Below are 25,974 nucleotides of genomic sequence, written 5' to 3'. Positions count from 1 at the left end.
ACAGATGGGTAACAATCAGCCAAATCCAAGGATTGGAGAAGAGCACATTCCAAAGAAATACACTAATCGAGGGAGAGAGTATAACACTAATGGCTCCTGGAATTACAAATACAATGCAAACAACAATCACAACAGCAACAGCAATAACGATAAAGGAAAGCACCTCGTGAGGGAGTTTTTGACGAACATATTGAATTTTATCAACAATTGAATACATCATTGACATCCGTCCTTTAGATATGTGAGGACCTTGAATCAGGTATCTTTATGTCACAATACTTAACTTCACTGTCACTACTTTTGAACTCTTGACATGGTGTGTTCCTCAATAGCGAGAAGTACACTGAAATTTACTACATGGAATATGGAAATTTAGAACAGAAAGTTAGAGATAGCAGTTTTTTAAGTAGTTTAGAAAGGTTTGATTTTTTAAGTCTAGTAGAGACAAAAACAAGAGTTGACTCAAATATTAATATTTCAAAATATAGTTATTTTCATTCGGCTAGAACCAAACAACATAGAAAGGCACGCTCACCCTCTGGAGGAGTTGCATTTTATTTTAGAGATATTTTTACTGCTGGTATTACGCAGATGGAAAGTAGTTCTGAAGATTTTATTTGGGTTCGTTTAGATAGTAACTTTTTTAACTTAGATGATGATATCTTTATTTGTACCCTATATTTTAGTCCACAAGGGTCAAGTATTTTTAGCTGGAAAGAGTCAAACCAGTTTCAGCTGTTGGAAAAAGATATTGCAAAATTTTCAAAAAAGGGGGCAATTATTCTCACTGGAGATTTCAATGCACGTACTAAGAATATACAGGAGGTTGCAATTTATGAACAAGACGACTATCATTTATCAAATGCAGACATTGCTTTCAAAAAACGAAATTCACAGGATATTTCAATGAAAAATTATTATGGTGACCAACTTTTAGATCTGTGCATGGCCACGATATGGTAATTCTTAATGGGAGATGTATTGGAGACAGTATTGGAAAATTCACCTGTCACCAAAGGCATGGCAGCAGTACTGTGGACTATAGTATCGTCAGTACTAACTTATTTAGCAAAATTCTATTTTTTAAGGTTCACCCACTGAACATTTCTATATCAGATCATTGCCAACTGAATTTCAGTTACAAAATAACGCCTACTTAAATAATGTAGATACTAATATAAAAATTAATCAAGATAGACGTAGCAATGATTTTACTTTTGTATGGGACTGCGACTCTAGGTATTACTTTTATGAAGCATTACATAATCCACACATTGCATCACTCATTAATAATTTTAACAAAACAAATTTTGATGCCACAATACAGTCAGTTAATACAGCTTGTGCAATGTTATCAAACATATTCCTACAAACAGCAGGAGCTAGTCTCCATAAACGCATTATAAGGAAAAAAAAAGGAACAAAAGGGCAAGAAGTTAAGCACCTCTAGGAAACCAAAGTGGTATACCAATGATCTTGGTAATTTAAAAAATGATGTTTACAAATTATCAACTAAGTTGAGCAGAGACCCATATAATACTGAATTACGGAGCTCGTGCTACAATTTAAAGAAACAATATAAACGTCTAGTTAAAACAAAGAGAAGAGAATTTAAAGTCAGATTTTAAACAAATTAGACAGCTTGGGGAAATCAAACCCAAATAAGTACTGGGAGCTGATTAATGAGTTGAAATCAGATTCACAAAATAATAGCAGTGAACACACACCAATTGAAAAAGAAAGGTGGTACAGTCATTTTAAGGCACTTAATACAAAGGTAGATTTGCCATTAATAGATGAGAATGTTATGATAGATCAACAGAGGCTGGGAACACAGATATCAGCTTTGGACAAACCCATTTCTGAATTAGAAATTCAAAAAGCCATCAGTACTTTAAAGAACAGGAAAGCCCCAGGTATGGATAAAATAACAAATGAAATGATAAAAGCAAGTAGACATGTATTAATTAACAAATCAAAACTCTTTTCAACGTAATCTTAGCTAGCGGTCACTTTCCTGATGCATGGAACACAGGCATTATTGTACCGATATATAAAAAAGGAGACAAAAATGACCCGAGAAATTACAGAGGGATAACATTGCTAAGTACAATTAGTAAACTTTTTACTTCAGTTCTAAAACAAAGACTAATTACTCATATTAAAATGAAAACCTTATAATTAGGGAACAAATTGGCTTTATGCCAGAGTTTAGTACATGTGATCATATATTTGTTTTAAAACAATTACTTACAAAGTATCTGAGTAAGGGGAAATATATTTTTGGCTGTTTCATAGACTTTCAGAAAGCCTTTGATTCAATTTGGCATGTGGGGCTTCTACACAAATTAATAAAGTATGGTATCACAGGGAAATTTTATAACATCATTAAGTCAATTTATTTAAATTCGAAGGGTTGCATTAGGGTGAAAGAGGGACTCACTGAACAGTTTCCCATGGAGAGAGGAATAAGGCAAGGTGATGGCTTAAGCCCACTGCTTTTTAACCTATACATTAATGACATAAAAGATTCGCTTAATTGTGTCAGCAATGACCCACCAACTTTATTACGGAGTACTTTATCATGTCTACTTTATGCAGATGACTTACTTCTACTATCTGAGACACCTACGGGGCTACAGAATGCTATAAATTCAATAGGGCATTATTGTGAAAAATGGCATTTAGGCATAAACATTCTCAAATCAAAAATCATGGTTTTCAACAAATCGGGGAAAATTATCAACAAATTTAAATTTACTATACATGGTAATGAGTTGGAAAATGTGTCAACATACACTTACCTTGGCATAAAGTTAAATATTACAGGAAAACTAAACAGCACAAATTGATTTGAAAAACAGAGCTATGAAGGCATGTTTTAAATTGAGACAGTTACTCTTTGCAGAGTTAAATATTTCAATTAAGGTCCATTTACAAATGTTTGATGCCATGATAAAACCTATTCTGCTATACTGTACAGAAGTATGGACTGCAGACATATGCACAAATGCAAAAACCATACTCACAAACTTAACAAACACAATTGAAAAGTTGCACATTAAATTTTGCAAGCACATACTTAAAGTGAATAACAAAGCATCCAACATAGCATGTCTAATGGAACTGGGTAGATATCCTCTAATTGTTTCAAGCATAACACAAATGGTCAAATATTGGTTAAAAATAAGTAAGAAATCTGATACAACACTGACTCGTGAGGCTTATGATCTGGGTTGTCAACTGGACAATGCACATACAGATAATTGGGTATCAGGAATTAAACAATCGTTGCTGCTAGTAAATATTGGAGATGCCATGAATGTAAAGATAGAAAATGACAAACACTTTAAAACTAATTTCAATGTAAAAGTTAAACAGCTATTTGAAAAATGTGCATTTGAATTGATTCATGATGATACCAGACAAGGGCACCATAAAAATAAACTTCGCACATACAGAGAGTTGAAAAAAGATTTCTCTCTCGAAAGCTACCTTCATGTTATAAAAAACCCAGATCACAGATCAGCCCTGTGCAAGTTACGCATTAGTGCACACATACTACACATAGAAACAGGTAGATATAGAAACCTTGATGTCATAGACAGAGCATGCCCAATTTGCCAAAACAAACAAGTAGAAGATGAGATACATTTTCTTTTTCATTGCAAAGGATACACAGACATTAGACATGATTTTTTCAGTAAACTAAACGCATTCAGAGGCACACAAGACCTTGTAAGCATCTTTTCAAGGACAGATAAAGCATCACTATGTGAATTGGGAAAATACATACATACATGTTTTAAACTCAGACAAGACAAAATGAAAAAGACAAAGTAAACTATTTATGAACCTTTAATATGTTGACCTCATGTATAGATATTTATATTTATATATATATTATATATACTCTTTCATTGTTGTTTTTGCAAAACCTTTATTGTACTTTATGATCAAGATCCCAACTGGGATACGATTTCAATAAAGGCTTACTTTACTTTACTTTACTTTACAAATAGTCTGCACTCACAAACATCTCTGAAGGGGGTGGGGGAATCCAAAAGAAATTCTTTTTCCACCAAATGCTCCAAAAAAAACTCAAAACATGCTCATATGACATATTTCTCTTACAGGAAAACTTGGTCTTGTAAAACAGAAAAACAGCAATCACATTAAAAAAAAAAAATTGGGAAAACGGATGACTTCCCTCACTTGTCAGGAAAACAGAAATAATTAATATACCGCGGCGGTAATCGTATAGAAGATAATACCTGTACATGTACCTTTTGACGTAAGACCAGTCTTTCAGTGTGTTTTGTTCTGTGTTTCTTGTTCTCCTGACAGCATGCCAGACTAGATATATTCTCTTTGGCAAACAGTAATTATTGTTATTGATGACAAACGAATACTTGTCAAATTATGGCAAGGAATGTCAAAGAAGGATTTTTTCTGTTGCCAAGAAGTTTACTAGTCCTATTAGACTATTTTCATGGTCCCCACCAGATTATGCAATACTGCATACTTCTTTTTTTTTAAAAATTGTACAACTTCAGTAAGACACCGTTTCTTTTCATTTCCATTATTGTACATACTGTGAAGCATCTGGTAAAGCAAAGCATTCCAGTTCAACTTGTGTGTTTGCCAGCTGTGCTATATTGTGAATATAGCACGGCCATGTTCACGTCTCAACCAAGCAATTAGATCGCTGTATTTGTTCCATCTATATACTGGTATGATATAACACACAATATATTAGCTACTACCGGTAATTTATAGTTAAGACTCATACTGACTGTATAAAACACAGATTATTGACAAGCTGAATACTTGATATTTATGGAGAAAGCAAGAAACTGACCCAAAAATACAGATAAATATGATCAAAATTATTACTGTCCCTTTCATTCACCAATGAAAATAAAGGTTGTGATTTACAAGGTGTTATAAGGGTATTTAAATAAAGCATGATTTATGAGATGAATGTTTTTAAAGAACATGTACTTCAAAGAAGCACCTTCAATCTGCGGTAATCATCCTTAGTGAAAGTTTCGACCAAGCAGGTAACTTTTGTATAGTTTTAATCATTGTGAGTAATTTAGTTTCTATTGAATAATTTTGGTTGCAATTGAACTCCATATTGCAAATGTCTTCACTGTCTGTGTGTAGTAATGTCTACTGTAATGGTATGTATGTCTGTGTGTGTGTCATAATCGTACAAATTGGCGCAACGATTTATCCAGCAGCAATTCCTCTAGATTTGGACTATAACAACACTGGCGCCACAAAATACCAGCATGGTATCGACCACGACCAAGCCCTGATCTTAGAGTGCATTTTATGGAGAAGTGTTGTAAAGAATATATTTGCGCAAATCCAAGCATCCAGACCCAGCTCCAATCTTACCCATTTATTTCGTGCAGACCTTTCATGTAAAAAATGTAGTAAATGTTAAGAATGTACTAAATGTAAAGAGTGTATCTCGTGCAAGCCATCTAGATCTAGCCTCGACCTTAGAATGTATTTCGTGTAGATTGTAAATGAAAAAATGTTAAATCGGCAACTAAAGACCGTAGCTCAGATATCTTGGTGAAAACCCTGTAATGATACCCATCCAAATTAAACAATACTACCGGTATATGGATGGATACTGGTTACAGAGTGAGCTTTTATATCTGTATATTTTGTTGTGACTTTGAGTTTCATGTTTTTTGTTTAACTTTTTTAACAGTCATGAGATAACCGATAACTGATGATAATCTAGGATTTGAAAGGTCTTTGTTATTGCTGTATTTTTGTAAATTGTTCAAATACATGTATTGATATTTAACTTTTCTAAGTGGTGGGGGGTGGGGGGGGGGGGTTCAGTCAAAATTTCTGTGTTAGAGAGGATGGTTACTCAAATTCATCATGGTTGGCAGGGGGCTTACTCGCAATTTCGGAGTTTACGATGAAATTCCTCCGACCCCAAGACTGTAAATAATGACAGTTAATAGTTATACAGAGAAGAACCTGCAGTCTGTCGTTATCATTGTTAGAAAAGCAACAGAGAAACTCTACCATTGTGAAGACAACAGGATGTCTTGAAAAGAGGGATGAAAATTACTTTAAGAAATATGGATGTCTGAAAAACAATTCTAGATACTGATGGCAAATTGTAAATGATTAGAAAACAAGTTTTAAAAAATCTGATGAGTAGGTTTTACTAATTTACAAAATTGAACACCGTTGGATAATTATGAAAATGTCCAATAAATACGCAGCTGCAGGTTTCGCTGATAAGCTGAGCGCTAAATCTTCAACATGATAAATCTAAAAACAAGATTGGAATAGATGAAAGAGCAAATTAAAGTACTGCAAAAATATAAAAATTTTAATATTGTACAATATTGTTGGCTTAAAATGTTTGGCCATATGATAGCAGAGTGCTTGAGCAATATTTCTCAAGGTTATTAACGGTGGATTAAAATAAGATTATCATAATCCCTACAGATTTGTGAGCCATGCAGAAGTATACATCGGCAACCCTCGTAACAGTGATGTGAGGGAGTTCCTCTGTGCAAAGCGCCCCCAACGGATCTTTCAAGTTAAGTTGACGGTTCAAAGTTCATATAATGATATGACCGTGCACGAGACCGTGCACGGGAAGCTGAGGAAAAACCTAGTATAGAGGTTGCTCTCCAGAAGCCGTATACCGTGAGCTGCGGTGTGACGCAATCTCAGAAGTGTACTTAACGTCTCTCTGAAACATTTTTGCAGCAAAATTCGTACTGTAAAGATGGAATCGGCGGGAATATTGGACAATTTAGAGGCCAGTGAGAGAACACGCAATGGTGGCGGTGGCACTGGCAGTGGCAGTGCATTCAACTACAGCTGCGGTGTTCCATTAAGTCCACAAGGTATTCATTCATTTATTATGGTTGGACAGTCTCATATCATTACGTTTACTTTTTAGTATGTCCCACACAAGTTCTGTAGATAACATTGTCGATAAAAAGAACCGACTCATTTGAGTGAAATACTAATCATGTAACACTCTAGCCCTACGAGTATGGCGAGACGCCGAGAGTGTCCGGCTTTGGCTACGCCGCCTCCCACGTTAGCTAAAGCCGGACACTTGCTCTGAGAAGTGGTAGGGGTGTGCGGCCGCACGTAAAAAACCAGGGGCCCATTTTAGACCTAAAATCTCATTATTTTAGGACCCCAGTTTAGACCTTATGACCTTTGACCCAGGTCAAAAATCATAGTGTCAAAATTTGCAAAAACGTAATCAGGTAAAAAGCAAGCATTTCATGACCGAGCTACCAGCAAAGCTAGCCCTGCGTACCGTGCTGTGTGTTTCGGGCGTTACACGTGTGGTGGGGGCCGTGTAACGCCCGAAACACACAGCACGGTACGCAGGGCTACCAGCAAAGCCTACCTCTATACTGCGTTTACGGCTATGTTGGCCATGATTTCCTAAGGGACTGGTCAGTTTCTTCAGCCTGGGGGGGGGGGGCGGTGGATTCATGGGGGGGGGTCACCCTGTTTTTGACTTTGGTGATAGGGGGGTCACCATGTTTTTGAAATGCCCAATAGGGGGGGTCAGTGTGTTTTTGAATTTTGACACAGGCTCATCATTGCCTAAAATGCTAGTGTCAGCCACAAAATTCATCATTCAGTTGTATTTTTCAGCGCGCCCTTCGGGCGCGTAACTTTAATAATCAGTCATATTTTTCAGCACGCCCAACTTTAACATATCAAGCATACATACATCAGAGATATCTGTATGTTCAATATTTTTCAGCGTGCTCTTCAAGCTCATTACTTTAATATATCATACATCTTTCAGCATGCCCTTCAGGTGCATGACTTTAATATACTAGGCATATATATCAGAGATATCAGGATGTTTCATATTTTTGGCGCGCCCTTCGGGCGCCATACTTTCAGAGATATCTTGATGTTTGCTAAGTGAAAGTGTACCATTATGAAATCTGCATTTCATATGAAAGGATGACAAATTCCTGATACTTTTCTGTTCTCTCTGTGAGAATTCAGTATGAGAAAGCAACATGCACAAATATTTCACAATATATATTTGATACAGTGACTTATTTTAGAGATAGAAAAATGACAAGATATCTTTCCTTCTCATTGATGCAATTATTTTCCTTTGTTTCATAGGTTTTCTGTAGAAAGATGCTTTTTTATGAACAAATAACAGTTAAAAAAGGCAGTTTTTGTCATTATTAGCTGTGCTTTTATGGTTTCAATGTTACACAAGAAAAGGTCCTCTCAGACACTGTACACATCAGAGATTGGCTGAACATAAGATTTGGCTAAAAAAGCTCTCTATGGCTCCTCAGTAGATTTAATTGGATGGTTGGCAAGTCTTAACACCCATCAAAGTTTTTGATTCACTGCTTTTCCCTCTTTGATATTAATGATTGACATCCATTTCTGTACAAACAGTTCAGGACATCTGGTTAAGCAGAGAAAGTGTGAAATACATTCACAGATCATTCAAAATACAGCTCATTCAAAATGTACTGTATTTAAACTTTAAGATTGACACTTTGAAATTCCTATCTTACAACTGACATGTCAACAAATCACTAAAACATAGAATGACTATTTAAAATATAAATATATGTAAAATGTAAAATATAATATCTATCTATCTATCTATCTATCTATCTATCTATATATATATATATATATATATATATATATATATATATATATATATATATATATATATATATATATATATATATATATATATATATATATATAATTTTTGTCCATCTTTTTTTTCCCTTTGTCGCGCCGGGGGGGGGGGGGTCACCCTGTTTTAGAAATTTGGAATAGGGGGGGTCACCCTGTTTTCAAAATTTGGAATAGGGGGGGTCAGCCACTTTTTGACGTCGGCAAAAAATAATCCACCCCCCCCCCCCCCCCCGGCCGAAGAAACTGACCAGTCCCTAAAAACGTTTTTGAAAATACTAAAAAAATTGGGTGAAAGAAACTATCTTTCACCCTCATCAAAGTTTGGTCCAGTTTCTGAAATTATCCGTTATCTGCAGTTAGAGTCTGACTGGTGATTTTTAAAATTCCAAACTAGAAGAATCCTTGCCGTTCATCCATAAGGCACTGCTACTTTTCCCATAGTGGACCGGTTATGATAGTAGTAGTAGTGCCCTTTTGTTTCGATATTTTCTATTGGGCAAAATTCTTCCATATATGGAGTTCTGATCAATTAGTGACAGTGTTTTAAAACCAAGTCTATTAGTCCCCACGGACACCATCAGGGGGGGGGGGACTTGTAGGTTTGGTCATGTCCGTGCGTGCGTGCGTCCGTTCACGCAGATATCTCAGAGATGCAAGGAGCGATTTCATTAAAACTTGGTACAAAGATTACTACATATGTCATACATATGCATGTTGATTTGTTTTGTTATACAATCCAATATGGCCGCCAGGCGGCCATTTTATTATGATTTTTTCATGTACAGAGCCATAACTCAGACTTGTTTAAACCGATTTTATTCAAAGCTAGTACAAGGACATTGACCAATGTCATAGATATGCACGTCGATTTGTTTTGTGATAGGATCCTATATGGCCGACAGGCGGCCATTTTATTACAATTTTGTCATGTACAGAGCCATAACTCAGGCATATCTCAATCAATTCATTTCAAAGTTGGTACAAGAACTAGAACATTCACCAATGTCATAGATATGCATGTCAATTTATTTTGTGATACGATCCAATATTGCTGCCATGCGGCCATTTTTCTACGATTTTTAGCTCCCATAGCCATATGTATATATGGCAATGGAAGCTATTCTTATAGGCTAGGGAAATGTCTGTATGTATGTATGTCTGTGTGTCTGTATGTCTGTATGTCTGTCCGTCAACATCAAAAACTCCAAAACGGCTGTACATTTCATCTTGATATTTGGTGTGTACATGGATGATGGGCTGTAGATGAGATTTTGTTCAAATGAAGTTGTCATTGCCAAAAATATGCAAATTAAGTGAAAAAATGTAAAAACAGTCAAAATTGAAAAAACTCAATAACCACTGAGCAGACTACATGAAAAATTGGCATGTAAGTACGTTGGGCTGACATGAAATGATTGTGCACATCTTGGGTCAGTATTTTGGACTTGCTATTTTTCATGAATTTTTTTGTAATTTTCTCCCATTTTTGGTCAAAAAATCTTCTTCTCTGAAACCACAAGTCGGATTGATTTGAAACTTGGTATGGAAGTGCATAGGAATGACCTTTCCAAAATTTGGGCAAATCATGGTGAAATTTGCATATTTTTAGTTTAGACGTCCATAGACTCCCATGTATTAGGCAGATCTCCATAGACTCCCATGTATAAGGCCACAAAAAATAAAAATTTAGTTTCTCATCGTATTCATATTGCAAAAAGGATGCAGTGACACAATTTTTAGTCCCCATGGATGAAGTCCAGTGGGCTTATAGATTGGGTCATGTCCGTCTGTTCGTCCATCCGTGAGTCCATCCGTTCACGCAGACATCTCGGATATTTTGACAAAATGTCATGTGACCTTGATGACCTTTGATCTCAAATATACATATTTTTCCATAACTCAGTAACCACGAGTGCTACCACCCTTCATATATGGTATGATGGGACACCTTTATGACGCTACATATTGTACCTCATTAATTATGCACATATCTAATTTTGAGCGAGCCAATAGAGCTAGAGGTCTGATTTTTTGCTCACGTGTTCACACACGTGAGCATATGGTTTAGCCATGTCTGTCTGTGTGTGTGTGTGTCTGTGTGTGGTGTGTGTGTGTGTGTGTCCGTGTGTCTGTATCCCCATTATCTCAAAAACGGCTGAACGTATTTCAGTCAAATTTGGTAGACATCTTCAGAATTCAAATGGCTAGAACTGAAAAGGTTTTGGTGGGCGTGGCTTGCATATTAATGAAGTTATCACAGTTTTAATTTTTCTGATACATGGTAGTCTATGGGAAGCATGATGACCATGGTTTCTGGACATCTCGACCCCTAACCAACTCGACCCCAGTCAACTCGACCCGCTACCAACCTAACCCTGGTTAGACCTTATAGCCTTGCTCCTTCATGCCAAATATCAAAGTCACAGGTCTTGCCAATTTGAGAAGAAGATTTTTAAAGTATTATTTTTCTGATTTTTCTATAACCTTTGACCTCCCCTATACCTATGCAGCTAAGCTATGGCAATGGCTTATTCTGGCCTATGTTAAAGTCCAAGACAGCCAGCGTCTATTGGACAATGGCCAGTAGGGGACCAAATTGCTCTCCACAATTTTGGGGGTTCCACTTGACCTTTGACCTTGGCATCTCCCTGCAACTCATTTATTATGTACATTTCTAATTCTGAGCTAGCCAATAGAGCTAGAGGTCTGATTTTTACCTCGCGTGCGCATGCGCGCAGCGAGGTTATGTCGCAGCGATGTCTGTCTGTGTGTCTGTCTGTCTGTCTGTTGGTCCATTTTCTCAAAAACGGCTGAACGTATTTCAGTCAAATTTGGTAGACATCTTCAGAATTCAAATGGCTAGAACTGAAAAGGTTTTGGTGGGCGTGGCTTGGATATTAATGAAGTTATGAAAGTTTTAATTTTTCTGTTACGCCGCGTATGACAAGTGAAAACAATCGACTGTTTGAGGGCGCTGTGAAATGTGCTTGTCCAGGTTGGCTACAGCTGGATAGCTCTGGTTTCAACCACGGTCCCTCCGTGTTTCAACCTCGTATTGAACATTAAAAATATGATATTTTATTACTCATTCAACTCACTATTCAAGATAAAATATCGTTTAGCAAATTAGCTTCATCCTTGGTAATTGATTGTTTCCCTCGCTGCTCGATCGCCAGAAATGAGTACATACGTTCTTAGCCCTGCGTACGATGCTGTGTGTTCCGCTACAGCTATTAATAGCCCCGCTCACCACAGCCCTGCAAAGACCCGTACGTAGAGTTGGTGACTTCAAATCCATTTTTGGACTTGACGTAAAAAGCCAAATTACTGCCGAAATTCAGCGTTCTTGGGCCCAAGTCGTATCCCTGCCTACCGCAGCTACTCGATCGCTTCCAAAAATGCCAGTCTTTATTCTTTTTTCGTAAATAACCGTCGATGTCGGCAACTCTCTCGCTAGCCCTGCGTACGTACGCAGTGTACGCTGTGCATTCCCTGTGTGCGTTCCTAACACACAGCGTACACTGCGTACGTAATACGTTCTCTACCTAGCCTCATGGCATGGAAGTGCTGATGAATAATAACTTTGGGTCAAAGGTATTGAAGTGTCCAATCAGGTTCGTGCACAGAGTCCAAGGCCATGACCTACTTCATGTACTGCTGCACTAAAACATTTTACACAAAGTGATTTCTGAATTCAGTCACTCGGCCGCGCTGATCGCTAATCTTGAGTTTTGACTGTTGATGTCGTCGTGTCGACGTTTGACTTTAAGAATCGTGTGGGTTACTCTGGACATAGCGAACCAAAAGCTAGATTATCGAAGGTTAGCGTCATAATATTTGATCAATGCATTTTCTCTGAGAATGAGATGTAGAGTGACACTTTTCAATCTTGTGTGTGTGTCAGCGAATTTATATTCCGGCATGGTTCCGCTGAGATCAGCATAATATTATGGCGACGTATTGACAGTCTGTGTCTTTTAAGTTGCTTTTCAAGATTGTATTAGCTACAGAACCAACAATGACAAATTTTTCATGAGATTTCCATGTTGGCATTGATGTTAAATCAGGAGCAGTAGGCTAGCTCCTGCCATGCTCCTGCGTACAATAGGTCTGCGTTTCCCGGCGGTACGGTGGTAGGCCGACGGCTTGTACCACACTGTCCACAGGACAGCACGTGGTAGAGGCCGTGTGCACAACCTGTACGCAGAGCTTCGAATACACTAGACAGAGTTCGTGTTTCCGTAAATTAGGCATTGAACTTGACAATATAGGCAATAACCAGAATCATCGACCATCGCCTGACAAGTGCACCATAGTCAGCTGTACATGAGTTGCGTGGCGTGGTGAGCAGGTTCCCATGGGTATTTATTTTTGAAACGCGTACTTCAAAGGTCACGAACTCATTTTGCTGCTACACGGCGCGGCACAGATGATTGTATCGTTTTTGGGCGCATTGAGATACTGTGAAGTAGGTCAACTCGTTCTACATGGCAATTATATGTGAAATATGCAGAATTTATACGCAAACGCGACCTCTGCCAGTTAAGAGCCTGCTCAGCCATTTGCACTTGCATCGACAGATATTGTTGGATCATAATTTTTCAAATGGTTTCTTTTCTTTTTTTTCATTGCGTAATACAGTGGGGATAATGTCAAATTTAGATAGATTGGATTAATTTCGGGAATAAAAACAATGTAATGTCATAAAAGCCAATACCCCAAGAAGTACTTTACAAAATGTGCACGCGAGGCAATTCAGTTCATATCTGGTTGGTATATAGGGACAACTTAGCAATACAAATTTTTTGACAAAATGTTATGTGATCTTGATGACCTTTGACCTTAAATATGAGTATATGTCCATAACTCAGTAACCACAAGTGCTACACCCTTCATATTTGGTATGATGGGAGACCTTATGACATCACATCCTGTACCTCATTAATTATGCACATATCTAATTCTGAGCCAGCCAATAGAGCTAGAGGTCTGACTTTTGGTATATAGGGATAACTTAGCAATACCATTTTTTTGACAAAATGTCATGTGACCCCAATGACCTTTGACCTCAAATATACATATATGGCCATAACTAAGTAACCACAAGTGGTACACCCTTCATATTTTGTATGATGGGAGACCTTATGATATCACATCCTGTACCTTATTAATTATGCGCATATCTAATTTTGAGCGAGCCAATAGAGCTAGAGGTCTGATTTTTGGTATATAGGTATAACTTAGCAATACAATTTTTTTGACAAAATGTCATGTGACCCCGATGACCTTTGACCTCAAATATACATATATGGCCATAACGAAGTAACCACAAGTGCTACACCCTTCATATTTGGTATGATGGGAGACCTTATGACATCACATCCTGTACCTCATTAATTATGTGCATATCTAATTCTGAGCCAGCCAATAGAGCTAGAGGTCTGATTTTTGGTATATAGGGATAACTTAGCAATACAATTTTTTTTTACAAAATGTCATGTGACCGCGATGACCTTTGACCTCAAATATACATATATGGCCATAACTAAGTAAACCACAAGTGGTACACCCTTCATATTTGGTATGATGGGAGACCTTATGACATCACATCCTGTACCTTATTAATTATGTGCATATCTAATTCTGAGCCAGCCAATAGAGCTAGAGGTCTGATTTTTGGTATAGGGATAACTTAGCAATACAATTTTTTTGACAAAATGTCATGTGACCCCGATGACCTTTGACCTCAAATATACATATATGGCCATAACTAAGTAACCACAAGTGCTACACCCTTCATATTTGGTATGATGGGAGACCTTATGACGTACCTAATTAATTATGTGCATATCTAATTCTGAGCCAGCCAATAGAGCCGGAGGTCTGATTTTTGGTATATAGGGATAACTTAGCAATACAATTTAACTTGATTTTAGTCATTGAAACTTGCTATATACATAAAAGATACTGTGATATAACATTATTGAACTTCAAAGAACATCTTTACTTCAGCCAATTCCTAATTTGCGTATTAAAGGAATTTTCATACTTAGGGATATTCATCTGAATTGACTTGATCAAAATTGATGTAACTTGCTATGTACATTTCAGACACTGTAATACAATATTATTGAAAGTCATTAAGCATTTTCTCTTCAGCCAATTCCTAATTTGCATGTTTAATGAACTTTCCTAATTAGAGATATATATCTGAATTGACTTGACCAAAGTTGACAAAACTTGCTACATATATTGCAGATACCATGATACAACATTATTGACAATCATTAAGCATTTTTACTTAAGTCAATTCCTAATTTACATATTTAATGAACTTTGCTTATTAGGGATATATACTGGGATTTACTTGATCAAAGTTGGCAAAACATGACAACATTGATGATTATACCTGGTTAAAACAATATCGAAAGTCATTTCACATTTTCATGTCAGCTAATTTACAATTTGCATATCTAATGAGCTTTCGCAACTCGGCATATATGGCTTGAATTACACTTGCTATATAAAATGGTGATACAATGACAGCAGTCAAAGAACTTTAATATTTTTATTTCAGCTAATTACATATTTGTATACTTCATGACCTTTGAGAATTAATCGGCGGTGATTATTGTTCATTATGTTGATCATAATACTTTCAATGAAGTTGCAAACATGTGGCAAAGGTTCAAATTTACAGTAACACATAACTGTATGAAACACGTGAGCATTTTCAGTTCATATCTGGTTGGTATATAGGGATAATAGCAAAACAATTTTTTTGACAAAATGTCATGTGACCTCGGTGACCTTTGACCTCAGATATACATATTTGTCCATAACTCAGTAACCACAAGTGCTACACCCTTCATATATGGTATGATGGGACACCTTATGATGCCACATATTGTACTTCATTTATTATGCGCATATCTAATATTGAGCGAGCCAAGAGAGCTAGAGGTCTGATTTTTGGTATATAGGGATAACTTAGCAATACAATTTTTTTGACAAAATGTCACGTGACCTCGGTGACCTTTGACTTCAAATATACATATTTGTCCATAACGCAGTAACCACAAGTGCTACAGCCTTCATGTATGGTATGATGGGACACCTTATGACGCCACATCCTGTACCTTATTAATTATGCGCATATCTAATTTGAGCGAGCCAATAGAGCTAGCGGTCTGATTTTTGGTATATAGGGATAACTTAGCAATACAATTTTTTTGACAAAATGTCACGTGACCTCGGTGACCTTTGACCTCAGATATACATATTTGTCCATAACTCAGTAACCACAAGTGCTACAGCCTTCATGTATGGTATGATGGGACACCTTATGACGCCACATATTGTACCTCATTAATTATGCGCATATCTAATTTTGAGCGAGCCAAGAGAGCTAGAGGTCTGATTTTTGGTATATAGGGATAACTTAGCAATACAATTTTTTTGACAAAATGTCATGCGACCTCGGTGACCTTTGACCTCAAATATACATATTTGTCCCTAACTCAGTAACCACAAGTGCTACAGCCTTCATGTATGGTATGATGGGACACCTTATGACGCCACATATTGTACCTCATTAATTATGCGCATATCTAATTTTGAGCGAGCAAATAGAGCTAGAGGTCTGATTTTTGGTATATAGGGATAACTTAGCAATACAATTTTTTTGACAAAATGTCACTTGACCTTGGTGACCTTTGACCTCAAATATACATATTTGTCCATAACTCAGTAACCACAAGTGCTACAGCCTTCATGTATGGTATGATGGGACACCTTATGACGCCACATATTGTACTTCATTTATTATGCGCATATCTAATTTTGAGCGTGCTAATAGAGCTAGAGGTCTGATTTTTGGTATATAGGGATAACTTAGCAATACAATTTTTTTGACAAAATGTCAGGTGACCTCGGTGACCATTGACCTCAAATATACATATTTGTCCATAACTCAGTAACTACAAGTGCTACACCCTTCATATTTGGTATGATTGGACACCGTATGACACCACATACTGTACCTCAACAATTATGCACATATCTCATTCTGAGCAAGCCAATAGAGCTAGATGTCTGATTTTTGGTATATAGGGATAACTATAGGAGAGAAATTTTTTGACCAAATGTCATGTGACCTCGATGACCTTTTACCTAAAATATATGTTTATGTCAATAAATAAGTAACCACAAGTGCTATGTCCTTTGTATTTAGTAGGATGGGAGACCTTATGACAACACACGCTTTACCTCATTAATTATGTACACATCTAATTCTGGGCAAGCGAATAGAGCTAGAGATCTGATTTTTGGCATATAGGGATAAATTAGCAATATAATTTTTTTTTTTTCAAAATGTCATGTGACCTCGATGACCTTTGACCTTGATTATACATATATATGCATATCTCAGTAACCACAAGTTCTATACCCTCCAATTTTGATAGGATATTAGACCTTAAGATGTCACATCTTGTACGTCATTTATAATGCGCATATGTATTTCTTGGCTGGCCAATACTGCTAGAGGTCTGATCTTTTTTCCCGATTTAGAACCATAACTTAGACATGCCTCATGTGTTTCAAATTGGGAACAACAACATAGACCTATGTGCCAATAGATCTCAACATATACACTCCAGTGATACTTCTTAATGACCACATTTTCCTGCCCCATCAAGACTAATGCTCCTATTACAAGTGGGGACTATGTCATTGTAAATGACTTGTTGAGTTAATGGTTGTATCACAGTATTCGATATATCTAATTCTGTATTTTTTCCATTTTATATTCTGAATAAATACATTAAACATATTTCACTGTCTCCAGTACATTACATTTAAGTATTTTCACTTCATGCACTTTATCCCTTTCACACATGTTCAAATATCTGACCAGAGAACAAACACTAAATAGTCCAGGATGGGAGCTACAGTGTCATTGACGCTATTTTTTCATGTACAAAGCCATAACTCAGACATGTTTTAACCGATTCTTTTCAAAGTTGGTACAAGGACATTGACCAATGTCATAGATATGCACGTCAATTTGTTTTGTGATATGATCCAATATGGCCGCCTGGCAGCCATTTTGTTACGATTTTTTCATGTACAGAGCCATAACTCAGGCATATCTCAACCGATTGTATTCAAAGTTGGTACAAGGACATTGACCAATGTCATAGATATGCATGTCAATTTGTTTTGTGATATGATCCAATATGGCTGCTTTGCGGCCATTTTGTTACGATGTTTTCATATACTCAGACAAGTATCAAGCGAATTTATACAAAGTTGGTACAAGGAGATTGACTAATGTCATACATGTGCATGTCAATTTGTGATGTGATACCATCCAATATGACTGCCGTGCGGCCATTTTGTTACGATTTTTTCATGTACAGAGCCATAATACTCAGGCATATCTCAACCGATTTTATTCAAAGTTGGCACAAGGACATTGACGTATAATGAACTTTTCTAATTAGAGTAATATGTCCACAAATACTGCATCAAATTTGATGAAACTTGTTACAGATGTTGATCTCATAGTGTTGTAAATACAATTCAATGACACTTAGCAGTATTGTTTAAATTAATTGCTGATTTGCATTTACATGATGAATTTTTGTTTTTATGGTGAATGTCCAGAAGCACTGCATTAAACTTTATGAATTGTGGTACTGGCGATAATCTGTCAGTGTTATGATAGGATGCCAAAATGTTCGGCAACATCTGTCGATTAATTACTAATGGACTCATTTAATGACCTTTCGTAAATAGGATGGTGACCTACATCGGTTTTATGTTTTCACCACCATGGAACTCATTTTTGGCCATTAAGCCCCATCTGTAGCGCAGTATTTTTAATCGCAGAGCTAATTAATTAATGAACATGACTCTATTCCCTCTGAGGACTTGTAATTAAGTACCCATTAACAAGTGGGGACTGTGTCATCAACGATGACTTGTTTACTTTAGCTAAAGCCAGGGGGTCTCTTTAATGGATCCCCTGCCACACAAAAAGATATAGATGCTTACTGAGTGCAGCTCGAAACCCTGCTAGGAAGACGGGAACTGACAGTTGGAATTTGTTCTTGTGTGGCGCTCAAAAATCGGCCCCATTTTAGACCTTGGTTTACTGTGAATTGATACCCCCATTTTAGACCAAGTTGCTGAAATACCCACCCCATTGGGCGGCACGTATACATATTGGCAAGTAATGGAAGTGACACCCAGGGCCTCCGCCACAGGCGTTAAAGTCAAAATCAGCCCGTAGATTGGCGTAAAAGGCAGGAATCCCGTCTGAAAACACCACAGCTATGGACCCATAGCTAGGCTGTGTGTTACCAGTTCTAGTCCTCTAAACCATGTGACGCCACAGCCGTGCCACGCAGAGCTACATTAATATAGACATGAGGTACGAGTAAAGAAAAGTGGACACAGCAATGGTTGCCAACTTGAATTTTTTAGGAGCTCTAAATAATGAGTAATCGGATGACTGGACTCCCCAGGTTACTAATAATATTCAGACAAAATTGCTTTTTTGTGTACTAATCTTTAGTCTTGCCCATACAGATATGGAGAAGCAAGATGTCACCTTAATCAAGAGCAGGACAGTGGGACTTCCATTATCAGATGTGTAGTGCAGTATTTTCATATTGTCAGTTATCTAATAACTTATAGAAGTTGTTATGTGAAAAAAAAGTTTTAAGGTTTGCAAGGGAGTGGTGAAAGAGGTGTGCCCAAAGTGTGGTGAAATTCTTAATGTTTAGGTTGCTGAAGATTCTAACTTAGTTTTTTAACAACTCATTTGTAGAGCATATTGTTATGGTACTTATATGTTCAGTGAATATGATTATATCTAATAATTTTTCTTTTTTCTGTCAGGTAATATCATTGATTGGCTGTTATTGTTACTACATGGAACATTTTTTATTTCTTTCAGAGTGTCGTGCAATATGTAAAGCTCTAAAACATTTTGACAAAATGCATGAGCTAGTGAAACCATTAGAGACACAGACTGAAAAGATGTCTCAACGATATCAAGACAAAGCATTATCACTGCAAGGTAAGGTTTTGTGTAGACAGGGTACTGGGTAGATACATGTTGAGTTTTGTTTGGTTTGGTATGTATATGTTTGTATGTGTTCGTGTGTGTGAATCTGACACAAGAAGATACCACATAGTGCATGTCTGCATTATTTTGTTTTTCAATGCAATCTTTTAATAATTTTGGTGTCTTTTGTCAAACTTTATTTATGTAATTCATCAATGTTTAGAATTAGCTTTTGGTTGTCAGTTGGCTACATATACAATGTCAAACTAATTGTCAGATGTATTCATATCATCTGCAGATGTGATCTCTGATGGTTTTAATAGCCATGCTTTCATGTATTTTCCATTGGGGCTGTAGAGTTGTATCTTGCTCTCATGACTCTAATTGTGTTATACCGGTATGTACCTGCACTATATTCATAGTCTGTGCTCTACTGTGCTGTGCTGTATTTGTTGTATTCAATGACTTTGCATGTGACCTTTGACCCATAGTGTTATAGTTCATGGGTATGATTGCTATTGCTGCAAGTTTGGTGCATTGCTATGTTAAGTGAGTAGTAACATCAAAAGTTTACTTCTTGCTGTCCCAACTCCTTGTTACTACCGACTCTGATAATCTATCTACTAACAGATGCATCAATAATTGTACAGAGCCTTGTGCAACATGGACTGATTACCAGTACGTTGGAATATGGCATGTCAAACCTAGAGAACAGTTACAAAGACCTGACTCCACAGCATGAGGACAATCATATAGAACACCTTGCTACATTACACAAGGATTCCTTCAGTTTGGTGGAGTGTCATTCTCTTAATGGGAACAATGATGATGGTAAAATCAGCCGTGAGTGTGGAAAGATTTATGTGAAAAACAGCACAGATGGAGAACATAGCTTGAACTATTTAGGCGCACAATCAAGTGAGTGCAGAGAACGTGTTGATACCTTCACACACAACAGGTATCTCAAGGGGCCTGCATCGATCCATTCTGATCTCTCAGCATTCCAACGCAGTGAGTGTGGTAAAACATTAATGCAGAATCATGAGACTCATATGTTTACAAGCTCAAATATCAAACCAGATGAAAGCAAAGAATGTGGCCAAACACTTACTCAAAAAAGTGACCTGGTCCATGCTGATTTCAAACAACTTGTATGCAAAGAGTGTGGTAGAAAATATGCAAATAAGAGCACTCTCAAAAAGCACATGTCAAACCACTTCAATATCAGACAATATGAATGCAATGAGTGTGGTAAAATGTTACCTCGAAATTGTGATCTTAAGAGACATGTAATTATCCATTCTCATGTCAGACCATATAAATGCGAAGAGTGCGGTAAAATGTTAGCTCGAAAGGGCGATTTAAAAAGACATTTGTCAATCCATTCTGGTATCAGAAAACATGAATGCAGAGAGTGTGGTAAAAAGTTTGTTCAAAAGTATTATCTGACGAAACACATGGTAATCCATTCTGATATCAGACCACATAATTGCAAAGAGTGTGGTAAAACATTTAAAATAAAGGAGAGTCTTGCAAAGCATATGTTGATTCATTCTGGTGTCAGACCACATAAATGTAAAGAGTGTGGTAAAACATTCACATATAAGGGTGATCTTAAAATGCACATGTTGACCCACTCAGAGATCAGACCACATGAATGCAAAGAGTGTGGTAAAACATTCACATACAAGAAGAGTCTTAAAATGCACATGTTGACCCACTCAGAGATCAGACCACATAAATGTAAAGAGTGTGGTAAAACATTTAAAAGAAATCAGTGTCTTGTCCTACACATGTTGACACATTCTGGTGTCAGACAGCATGAGTGTAACGAGTAACGAGTGGGTAAAACATCCACACAAGAGCCATCTTAAAATGCACATGTTGATCCATTCAAATATCAGACCACATAGGTGCAAAGAGTGTGGTAAAACATTTCAAAGAAAACATGATCTTGTTGTACACATATTGATCCATTCTGGTGTCAGACAGCATGAATGTAAAGAGTGTGGTAAGACATTCACACACAAAAGCAGTCTTAAAAACCACATTTTGACACACTTGAAAATCAGGCCATATACATGCAAAGAGTGTGGTAAAACATTCACACAGAAGGGAAATCTTGAAAGGCACATGTTGACCCATTCTGGTCTCAGACAGCATGAATGTAAAGAGTGTGGTAAAACATTCAAACAGATTGACACTCTTAAAAGCCACATGTTGACCCACTCAAATATCAGACCCCATGGATGTAAGGAGTGTGGTAAAACATTCACACAGAGGAGCAATCTTAAAAGGCACATGTTAACCCACTCAAAGATCACATGAAGACAACAGCTCAAATATCAGACTGTATGAATACAAAAACCAAGGTGCAACTTTACCTCAAATAAATGATTGTATGAGACTTATATTGATCAAATCTGATGTTGGATCATAACAATGTAATAAGTGACAGTGCCATGCACCATGAACACAGGAGGGAAGTCTTGAGAGACATATGTTGAGCCTTCAAATAATACAAAAAATGATGTATTAGACACAGATGCAAAATCTTTCACATGTAAAACATCAATGTAAACAGGTAAAAGTTTTTCATCAGAGGACAGTCTTGGCACACATGAGTCAAGCGGATAATGTATGAGACCTTTTATGACTTAAAAGAGTCTGGGATTGAGGATAGATAGTGTGCCGTGAGATATGCATACTTCCCTTTTAAATATCAGGCCTTGCTAATATTAAGTGTATGGGGAAATATAGCTGTGATATCGCAGCGGTACTTGTGGCGTGTATCGAACACGCTTGGGTCATTGAGGTCATCGCCACAGTCCCGCTGCGAGCCAAACCATGGGCTTCGTTGGCAGTTTACGACGAAACCGACCGGTGTTGTAGATTTAGCTCGCAAAATAATGAACTAGATTAGCCTTTTGATAAATAAACTTGTATCATCTTTATCATTGACTATCTGAGACTCATTCTGTACACCTGCTAAGTTCCTTGAAGATAAGAACACGTATTTTCGACCATTTTCCCGTGAGCCGTCGACGGTTTCTATGATGTTTGCTTGATCGCCCGTACAACGCACTGAATACGTTGGAGGTGAAAGTTCAAATTCAAGCAGGAACCATCGACGACTCACCGAAAAACAGTCGAAAATACATGTTGTCACGGTCGGGTTCGTTAGCAGGCGTAGAAGATGAGTCGTAGATAGTCAGTGATACACAGTTGGTATAATTTTATTTATTGCAAGCTTTATCTATTTTATTATTTTGCGAGCTAAATCTACTACACCGGTCTCTCTCGTCATAAACTGCCAATGAAGCCCATGGTTTGGCTCGCAGCGGGACTGTGGCGATGACCTCAATGACCCGAGCGTGTTCGATACACGCCACAAGTACCGCTGTGATATCAAAGCTAGGGGAAATAATGCAGACAAAAAAGCATCTTGACACACCTAGGTGTAAGCACTTGAATATCTGACCCCAGAAATTGAAAAAGAACACATAAAATTAGACATTTAACATCTAGATATTTCATGCTATGTTCCTAACATTTTCCTAGAATATCTTTTCTTTATGAAGGACATTTTTCTTGGTGTTACTCTCATAAAAATAATGTAAGACTATATTTTGATGAACAAATACTGTCATTAGTTTCATCCTAGAATATGGCTAACAATGCCCAAGTTCATCTATGTGAAATAACTCAAAAGCTGTGTGATCTACATGCATCCTTTGACAACACTTCAGTGAATGATGTTTTTTCTACTCTACTGTTAGTATTACTTATTAAATCACAATAGCTCATATTTGGGCACTCTTAGAATAACATATTTGATAATTTTTTTGCCATGGGACAGGTTTGTGATTGTATGGTTGACGTAGCAGCACTCAGAGAAGGTGGTTTTGCTGACTGTAATCATGACATGAATAATTAAAGTTCCACACTATTGAATGAGCATACTGTGAAATCAAGGTCAAAAGTCATCCTGGTCACATGATATTTTGTCAAAAAACTTTGATCCCATACTGATCCCTGTCCACCAAAAATCAGACATCTATCTCTGTGGTGTATACATATTCTGTAGTTGCATTTGGATTTTTTTGCATGAACAGAGGGGCACCATGTGGTATGGAACGGACCATCTTTGGATGGGTATGGCCCCCACATTGTCCACTCATAGTAACACAGTAGTAAACAGTAAACAGCAACATAAAATCTTACAGTGGACAGTTTAGTATATTAGTGATTCATCGTTTATGCAAGGACACTCAGTATAAACAAAAGTTATGTAAATACACACAGCCTGGTTTAAGCATGGCCGAGTGGACAATGCATACCCATGGGAAAATGGTCCCTTCCATATCACATTATGCAAGTCCAAGCTTGGTGCTTTTTACCATGATTCAAATTACATGGGCAACTTCCTGTACTATTTCTATCGGTTTTTGTAAATAATGGCGCGAGTTATAAATGGCGAAAATAGCTTTTCCGGGGTAAGTGACCACAAAGCTAGCACATATGTAAAAATCATCCTTTGTGAACTTCCCCTTTAAATAAAGACTGAAAAAGTGTATAACATGCTCATAATTGTTAAAGTGGCATGTAAATTCAACTTTGTAAAATTTTAGATTTCCTTCCATTTTCAAAAACTAATCATGTGAAAGAGACAATAAAGATTAACAAAATGTTTGCCATGGTGTCATGCATTTAAGTAAATGGCTTCTTGCTTGTTAGTCCCCACGGACACCGTCCGGGGGGACTTATAGGTTTGGTCATGTCCGTGCGTGCGTGCGTCCGTCCGTGCGTCCGTGCGTCCGTCCGTTCACGCAGATATCTCAGAGATGCCTGGAGCGATTTCATTCAAACTTGGTACAAGGATTACTTCATATGTCATACAAATGCACGTCAATTTGTTTTTTGATACGATCCAATATGGCCGCCAGGCGGCCATTTTATTACGATTTTTTCATGTACAGAGCCATAACTCACGCATATCTCAACCGATTTTATTCAAAGTTACTACAAGGACATTGACCAATGTCATAGATATGCACGTCAATTTGTTTTGTGATACGATCCAAAATGGTCGCTGTGCGGCCATTTTATTACGATTTTTTCATGTACAGAGCCATAACTCAGGCAACTCTCAACCGATTTTATTCAAAGTTGGTACAAGGACATTTACCTATGTCATACATATGCACGTCAATCTGTTTTGTGATACGATCCAATATGGCCGCCAGGCGGCCATTTTATTACGATTTTTTCATGTACAGAGCCATTACTCAGGCACGTTTCAACTGATTTTATTCAAAGTTGGTACAAGGTTATTGACAAATGTCATAGCTGTGCACGTCAATTTGTTTTGTGATACGATCCAAAATGGTCGCTGTGCGGCCATTTTATTACGATTTTTTCAGGTACAGAGCCATAACTCAGGCATATCTCAACCGATTTTATTCAAAGTTGGTACAAGGACATTGACCTATGTCATACATATGCACGTCAATCTGTTTAGTGATACGATCCAATATGGCCACCAGGCGGCCATTTTATTATGATTTTTTCATGTACAGAGCCATTTCTCAGGCATATCTGCATGTTTCAACCGATTTTATTCAAAGTTGGTACAAGGACATCGACCAATGTCATAGCTATGCACATCAATTTGTTTTGTGATGCGATCCAATATGGCCACTGTGCGACCATTTTGTTACGATTTGTTCATGTCCTGAACCATAACTCAGACATGTATCAAACGAATTCATTCAAAAGTATTTTTATCACAGACCTAATGAAGAGGACTCTATCCTCTCTGAGGACCTGTAATCAAAATACCCATTAACAAGTGGGGACTGTGTCATCAACGATGACTTGTTTCTTTTATGATTATGATGTGTATGTGCAGGAAAATACTGCATTTTTAGCTCTCATTGGGTGAATCATTTTATCGTTGTATTTACATGTATGTATGTACTTAAGTATGTACTTAAGTATATACATATGTACGCATGTAAGATCAAAAACTAAGCTATACCAGCTACCAAGGGTGGAGATGTGAATTTGTTGAAATGAACATATCAGTGTTAAAAATGTGCAACTGAGGTGAAAAAAGGAAAAATTCTGCAAAGTGCCAAAATGTTATCGTAGCTCAGATTTGGTTGAAACTTGGTATAAAGCTT

General features: G+C 37.2%; 1 protein-coding gene across 1 annotated transcript; it reads left to right on the top strand.

Moving 5' to 3' along the window:
* Positions 1-6,596: 6,596 nt before the first annotated feature.
* On the top strand, positions 6,597-24,481 carry LOC139134152 (zinc finger protein 347-like). The gene is made up of 3 exons (XM_070701074.1): positions 6,597-6,899; positions 19,679-19,801; positions 20,420-24,481. The coding sequence occupies exons 1-3, from the start codon at positions 6,779-6,781 to the stop codon at positions 21,625-21,627; spliced, it is 1,452 nt and encodes a 483-aa protein (XP_070557175.1). The 5' UTR covers positions 6,597-6,778; the 3' UTR covers positions 21,628-24,481.
* Positions 24,482-25,974: the final 1,493 nt, after the last annotated feature.

Source organism: Ptychodera flava, chromosome 5 (genome assembly GCF_041260155.1).
Source record: "Ptychodera flava strain L36383 chromosome 5, AS_Pfla_20210202, whole genome shotgun sequence".
Lineage (NCBI taxonomy): Eukaryota > Metazoa > Hemichordata > Enteropneusta > Ptychoderidae > Ptychodera > Ptychodera flava.
This window is presented reverse-complemented; position numbering and strand designations above follow the sequence as displayed.

Excerpts from the sequence above, each read along its gene's own strand:
- LOC139134152 (XM_070701074.1), top strand. The coding sequence starts at position 6,779 with ATGGAATCGGCGGGAATATTGGACAATTTAGAGGCCAGTGAGAGAACA. Across the intron at positions 6,900-19,678 it reads TGTTCCATTAAGTCCACAAG|AGTGTCGTGCAATATGTAAA; the intron begins GTATTCATTCAT and ends TATTTCTTTCAG. Across the intron at positions 19,802-20,419 it reads CAAAGCATTATCACTGCAAG|ATGCATCAATAATTGTACAG; the intron begins GTAAGGTTTTGT and ends ATCTACTAACAG.